Source organism: Vipera berus, assembly GCF_964194415.1.
Source record: "Vipera berus genome assembly, chromosome: 11".
Lineage (NCBI taxonomy): Eukaryota > Metazoa > Chordata > Lepidosauria > Squamata > Viperidae > Vipera > Vipera berus.
Window position 1 is genome coordinate 11,962,477 of NC_138214.1, and position 7,637 is coordinate 11,970,113.

At 44.0% G+C, this 7,637-nt stretch overlaps 1 protein-coding gene across 1 annotated transcript; it reads right to left on the bottom strand.

Annotated features, from left to right (window-relative positions):
• Nucleotides 1-3,789: 3,789 nt before the first annotated feature.
• Nucleotides 3,790-4,911, bottom strand: LOC308673167 (putative P2Y purinoceptor 10; the record flags this gene model as incomplete). The annotated part of the gene is made up of 1 exon (XM_081336652.1): nucleotides 3,790-4,911. The coding sequence occupies exon 1, from the start codon at nucleotides 4,882-4,884 to the stop codon at nucleotides 3,790-3,792; it is 1,095 nt and encodes a 364-aa protein (XP_081192778.1). The 5' UTR covers nucleotides 4,885-4,911.
• Between the last annotated feature and the right edge of the window lie 2,726 nt (nucleotides 4,912-7,637).

Consider the following 7,637-nt stretch of genomic DNA (forward strand, 5'->3'; position numbering starts at 1 on the left):
GCAAAACGTATATGACAATACATTTATTAGCATGTTAATGTTTAAGGTGCAACATTTTGTTGCTCCTGTTGAAAATGATTGATTGTCTGCAGTCCTTTTTATTTCTTTTGGTGGTGATGAACTGCATTGTTAGGACAGAAGATCATCAAATTCACTTAACTCCATATGTACACACCACTGCCATCCTGTGGAAATGTTTATTTTCTCACCACATCCCTTAAGACTAGACTTGCCTCCCCAGTAGCTGACTTATTGAAGTTGCCAACTTATTGCACTAGATGGAAAAATGAAGGCGGTAGACCAGAGTTTCCTTCAGCCCTGAATTTCTGTTTTATTACATGTTTTGTAAAATGGTCATTAAAGATACATTTCCTATCTTTTAAGAATCCAGATTCCCCTTCTCCTCCTTCCGTTTAGCAGTAAACCATAAAAGCAGTTTTGAAATGATTCAAGGAAAAAACACTCGTCTAAATTTAGGTTCCCTGGGCAAATGTTTCCAATGTAATTTTTCCCCCCTAAAAGACCCCTTGTAAATTCATATTCATTTTTGCAACTGTATGTTTGAGTGCAAGTTTGCTTAACACATGCATGTCTGTTTCGTATGTTTCGACCATCTCTCACACCTTGTTCCTAATGTGCATGTTTAGGCATAAACTGCATTGCCAAATTCTGAGGTGTGTGGGCATTGGAGGCAATGTTGCTTTGAGAAGCTTGAATCTATTCTTTTTTCCCCTTTCCATTCAACCATTTATTTTCCAGTTCTCCGAGACTATTTATTTTTGTGTTTATTTGTAAAATGTATTGGTCGCCTACCTTACTTCAGGGTAACTGGGCGGCTTACAACTTTAAAAAATATTTGGACAAGCCCCTGCAGTTTTCTTAGCAAGGTTTTTCAGAAGTGGCTTTCCATTGCCTCCTTCCTAGGGTTGAAAGAAAGTAGCTGGCCCAAAGTCACCCCAGCTGGCTTTGTGCCCAAGGCAGGACTGGAACTCATGGTCTCCTGGATTTCTAGCCTGGTGCCTTAACCATTACACTAAACTGGCTCGCATTCAGTTTTAACAATAAGTTAACTTAAATAATCTGCCCAGTACCACCAATTTTGATGTCAATCCAGAGTTAGTGGCCACCTTTCTCCAAATTTGGAGAAAACACAGGAACTAGTTCCATGGAGGGTGGTTTGTCCGCAGACTCTCTCTCTCTCTCTCTCTCTCTCTCTCTCTCTCTCTCTCTCTCTCTCTCTCTCTCTCTCTCTCTCTCTCTCTCTCTCTGTGTGTGTGTGTGTGTGTGTGTGTGTTTGTGTGCTGCCTGCATCCAGCACATGCATAGATGAGGTTCGCTTTTTTGCATACTGGGGATCCTGGCAGGTTGTGGACTGTGCAGGGTCCGGCAGTTAGGGACCCCTGTCCTAAGAGATCTGTGGTGTGGCAGACTGGAATGACTGAACTTATCCATTGGCAAGTTTGATTTTGTCTCTCCTTTTTTTCCTGGCATCTGGTTTGCCTGTAAACTCCTCTCTGATTTTCTGATTTCTTTTTCCAAGAATGCAATCCAAACCCGCTGTGGCTTTCTACTTTGTACATATGAGAATAAAACAAAACATCTTAATCAAGAGGATAGCAGGATTTTGATAAGGGTCCTGTTTCTCCCAACACAATTTCCTTCCTCTCCACCCAGCATTTCTAGTGTTTTACACGTTAATCTTTTCAACCTCCTGGCATCCTAGATCCAGGAGCAAAATACAGTGTATTAAAATAGTTCCCTTTGATATCACCACAATGTAAAGGGATCGTGAATTCCTGATGAATGAATGAAATAAATGGTTTAGTTTGGGTGGTCTGAAAAGTGCTTTCTTTTCTTCAAAAGGCAATTGAATTGGTTTTTTTTTCGCCCCTTGAGGAAGAAGAAGAAAATATTTTGCTTCTCATCCAAGAAGCTTCATCTGTTCTGATGGAGGGGTGGGGGTGAGGGTGGAAGGATAGGTACTGAGAGTTGGTTTTTTTTTTAAAATCCCATTTATATCCCGCCCTTCTCCGAAGACTCAGGGCGGCTTACAATCTAAGAAGCACAAATCAATGTGCTTAGCAATAGCCTTCATTCTATGTATATGCCTGCTTATTAGGGCTTTCCCCCCCCCCCAAGCAGCATTATTACAAAGTCAGCTTATTGCCCCCAACAATCTGGGTCCTCATTTTACCTACCTCGGAAGGATGGAAGGCTGAGTCAACCTTGAGCCTGGTGGGACTCAAACCTGCGCTAATTGCAGGCAGCTGGTGTTACTTAGGGAGGCCTTAGCCCACTGCTCCACCAAGATTGGATGGTGGGGCATATAATAATAGGTTCTGACAGGAAGGTGAGGGATGGAAGGATTGTATTTCTTTCTAGTCATCTGGTCATTAACACTCTCCCTGAGAGCTCTTGAGGCCACTTGGGGGTTTATCTGTGCCCTCAGGGTCACCGGAGCTAGGTGAAATTAGTTGTGGAATCTTCTTGGAACTACTGCAAGTTGTGCGTTGTAGACTGGAGATGGGTGGTGTTCAATTCTAACACAGATGGATTCTATTGCCCCTCTTTCAAACCAACGATCCTCTCTCTATCCAAAATGTGGACTTTCTCTTCTTCCTCAAGGAAAAAAAACCACCAGTCCAGTTGCCTTTTGAAGAAAAAAAAGCGTCTCAGAGACAACTATGATCTGGATGACTGAGGATCTTCACAGATATTTAGTTTGTGTTCTGTATTTCTTACCACTGATCCCCTAGGACAGGGGTAGGCAACCTCGGCTCAGGAATTCTGGGAGTTGAAGTCCACGAGTCATAAAAGAGCCGAGGTTGCCTACCCCTGCCCTAGGACATTATAGTGAGATTTTTTTTCCTGCTAAAAATGGTGACAACCCCCCCCCCCGAATGGCCCATTTCATTTCCCCTAAATTCCTCAACATTGGGACCATTTACAGATGTTCAGAAAAAGTTTGCACAGCTTTATGCATTCTGTGCATATTTCTCTGAAAGTATATAGTTCTGTGTGCTTGAATGGCTCTCTGGGTGGTGATATGTTTTTCTCCTTCATAAGCTTTTTCCTGTACGCCTTTTATATCTGTATGCCTTTCCCCAGATTATTATTTTTTTTTCAAGTTGCAAACTGCACCACAAGTTTTGAAAAGTGATGGAAATAATCTCCCTTCAACTTTGATCTCTCTTATCTGTCTGATGGATCTGAAACTATTAAATTCATGTAAGCAATTTGACAGAGCCTATTTCTTAAACTCTGTCGATAATATAGGATGATGTTCTTTCCCATTCCTAAAGCATTTGCCCAGTTTGTTTTTTTAAAAAAAACCACACATCTAATCTGATAATGTTTTCTTGAGGTTGAAAAAAAAAATTAACATTGCTCTTCAGATGTCTGTGGCCCCAATGTGCTCATGGGTTTCCCCAGGAGGACCTCATAGCTTCTCTGGGCCTAGCTTGATTCATTTTTTAAGATTTGTTGCAAAACAAAGCTCTGGGGTCTCACGTTATCTGTGGCTGCAGCACACGCATCATAAAGTAGGCTCCTACTTCAAGAAACAGGTTGGTTCCAAAACTTAATTCATTAGTTGCTCCATCAAGCAGTGGCCGCATGGAACATCTATTGTGAATCATCCTGAGTAGAACTTAAATCTCACCCATCACCAACCCAACCCAAGCATTTTCAGCAGATCCAAGTCCATAAATCCAGCCGAGAATCATCAAGACTTGAGGAATCAAACAATGGGAGATCTTCTGATATGGACCTCTATATATCATTGATTAGCTAAGAAGACAGAGGGGTCTCCAGGCTATCATTTTCAAGTCTTTGAGGCCGAAAGGATCGGAAATAGGCCATTAAAACATTTTCGCTTCTCTTCCCAACCTCCTCCTGCTCTTTGGCAGTGGAAACGGCAGTCCTGTTGTTCTCTAAACGGATGAACCGGTGGAGTAAGGCAGCCCTGCTGTGTCGGAGTAGCCTTTGCTGAAATTCTGATGTCATGAAATAGTAGAGAATCGGATCCAAGCAGCAATTAAGGCTTGCAAGGCACAAAGAAACGGTGTGGAAATTCAGAACTTGGTGACGGACCAAGCAGCTTCCAAAGACACCTTGTTTGACCATCATGAAGATCGGGAGGTTCACGTGGTAGGGGGTGAAGCAGATGAAGAAGACGGCCGCACAGCCCAAGATCAGATGCCAAGCTTTCCGCCTCTCGTCAGCCTGTTGCAACGGAGCTTGAGGATCCTGCAGGGACTGCCTCATCTTCCATGTGCAGTAAAGGATTATTACAAGAGGGAGCAGAAATCCAGAGAGCTCAGCTACCACCATCAGTGTAACGGAGGCTCCCCTTGTCAACTGTTTGACTCCAAGGTCAGCAAAGCAGGTATTGGCATTGTTGGTTAAGCTAGGACTTCTCAGGATTGGGAGGGGCAAGCAAGCAGCCCCCACCACGATCCAGATAGTAGCACTTATGGCAACATCATGTCTGTAATTCCAACTTTTGGTTCGGAAGGGATGAAGCAGAAAGAGATACCTCTGGATGCTGATGCAAGTGAGGAAGCAGATGCTGGCGTACATGTTGAGGTATTTCAGGTAGAAGCAGAATTGACAGAGGAAGCTTCCAAAGGGCCAGTTGTGGTTGATATAGTAGTACATCCTCAAAGGCAAGGAGAGGACATGAGCCAGATCAGCCGCGGCCAAGTTCATCATGAAAATGGCTGCTTTGCTTTCCTTCTTGATGAAGCAACACAAAACCCACAGAGCAAGGCTGTTGCCCACCAGACCAGGGATGAAAACGATCACGTACGTCGCTGCGTATAAGGAGGCCTGGAAACCCATGGAAGGATCAGAACAATTTTCAGAAGAATTGGCAGCCGGCATCTCGGTGCGGTCAGTGAAGTTCCTGAGCACAGTGGTGGCTGAGCAAATCCCTGTGAAGGACAGGAAAATCAGGAGCAAACACTTATTTCCTTCTACAGAGAGACAGGTGAGAAAGGAAGGCTGCAGCCTTGAACACACATGCCACGTTCATTGGTCAAATCATATTTGTCACTTCAGAAGAATCATAGAATCCTTGGGCTGGAAGGGACTGTGGAGGTCTTCTAGTCCAAACCTCTGCCAAACCAAAAATCTTATCAGATCTGCCACAACTTAAATCTCTAGATAGAAACCATCCTTGGCTCCCTTTGTTGAGAAAGGTATAGTTTATTAGAGGTCAAGTGTATTGCAGTGTTGCAAAGCCAGAACTGAGAATTGCGCGCCAAAATCCCTAAGTTCAATTATTTTCCCTCCCTTAACTATCTCTCATTGTCCACCCCATTGTAACCAATCTGGTTCAGGCAAGATGTTTTCATAACAGTCAGTCCAAGCGTGGTTTGGTATGGGGCTCCCTCCTTCTTCCAGCTAGGTGACCTTGAGGTAGCTTCTCAAGGAGATACAGCACTTACTTTCGTCTTCCCCAAGCCTCCCCCCCCTTCATTCCCCCTCCCCACTGTTCATGGCAGTCTGTCACTGCACAGCAGTGAAGCACAAGGAAGACTAAGGTGGCAGCCGACATTATCCTTATACCATCGGCTAGATATACCTTACCGCAACTTCCCAAACTAGCTGGAAACTCCACATTATGTTGCAATTTGAAATCCAAGATATCTGGAAATCGAGAAAGCTGCTGTTCTTACCCAATTTAGTTCTGAAGGCACGGTTTTCTGGCTTCTTTGCTCCTGCAAGCTCCATGGATTAAATCACAAGGAGGAAGGGAAAGAATGACCAACGTAGGAAAAGGAACCTAAGTTATAATTATTTTTAACCAGGGAGTTCCAATCCTGCTCTAAGTCAAGGGGTGGATGGGCATGAATGGGAGGCATGGCTGTTCATTTCGAGATGAGCCAGCTTTAAATGAGTTCTCTTTCCTTCCTGTCTCCTGATTCTAAGCTGCTTAATGATTGTTCCTCCTGAGGATACCCTGCTGTGAGTAATGTAGCAGAAGTCACAAGCCAGGAAAAACCTCTCAAACCCTCATTTGCCACTGAGAACCCACAATTTTTTCAAGCTTTCTTGCTTAAATGAGATTATTATTATTATTATATCGTATGGCACACTCACATCACATTTTGAGAAAAACACGAGAGATAAGAACACAAAATATGAAACGTAGAATCTAAAATATTATAAACATGTCTAGATGACCTGTTTCACTCCAGGTAGCTCAATAGTGGCAGCTGGGAGCTATCAGTAATCTTCAGGTCACTAAAGGGATGGATGTAAATGAAGGACTACCTGTATTTGAATACATCTACTCATCCCATCTGGCCTGGCTGATGGCTGAGTTGCCCTTCATTTGGCACGGTTCAGAAAGAGAAACTTTTCTGCCACGGCCCCTGCCCTCTGGCATACTATTCCCCCCAAAGTATGAGTGGCCCCTACCCTTGCCAACACATGGCCAGCATCTGGCCATGATGAAAACTGGGAATTTTGGAAATCGCTAAGCAGACTGCACATGGGTACAGCAAGATCAAGAGTTTCCTTGAATCAATGGGGACATTTGGCCACTTCTGCCTACTGTGAATATGGAGGTTTGTAGACCTCTTGACAGCACAACAGAATGCAATTGGTGTTACATCCTTCAGGGCAAGCGCACCTAAATGAGGCTTCTGCACAATTTAAATTTTATGTTCTGATGTTTGTATTTATAAAGGTAAAGATTCTCCCTGTCCAGTGATGTCCAACTCTAGGGCACGGTGCTCATCTCTGTTTCCTAGCCAAGGGAGCCAGCATTGTCCAAAGACACTTTCTCTGGTCATGTGGCCAGCATGACTGTATGCTGAGGTGCAGGGAACTCTTGTTAACTTCCCAGCAAAGTGGTACCTATTTATCTACTCACGTTTGCACGCTTTCGAACTGGTAGGTGTGCAGGAACTGGGCCAAAGAACGGGAGCTCACCCCATCACACAGCACACGGGTCTCAGACCTGGGTTGTCGGCTTTCCAGCTGACAAACTAAGCGCTGAGCCAGCGCTCCCCTCTGTCTGCATTTTTACCTAGGACGCTGAACTTGTCGATCAGAAGGTCGGCAGTTTGGCGGGTCGAATCCCGAGTGCCATGTAACAGAGTGAGCGCCTGTTACTCGTCCCAGCTTCTGCCCACCTAGCAGTTCGAAAGCACGTAAAAATGCAAGTAGAAAAATAGGGACCACTACGGTGGGAAGGTAACAGCGTTCCGTGCGCCTTTGGCATCTAGTCATGCCGGCCACATGACCACGGAGACGTCCTCGGACAAGCGCTGGCTCTTCGGCTTTGAAACGGAGATGAGCACCGGCCCCTAGAGTCATAAACGACGAGCACGCATGTGCGGGGGAACCTTTACCTTTACCTTTTATAAAATTATAATAATGATCCTTCTGACCCAAATAAATAAATAAAACCCTGCCGGCCTTTCAGAAGACCCTGAAAACTTGGATGTATCATCTGATCTGGGAATATAAAGGCAATATGGAGATTATTAAATGATTATATAATATATATAGTTAGAGTACGCCTTCCTCTGTTTTTTTTTCACTATTGCGATTTTAAATGCAGCTTTTGATTATTATTATTTTTTTTTAAAAAAACAACCCTTCTTTTTAATAGTAGAAAACTT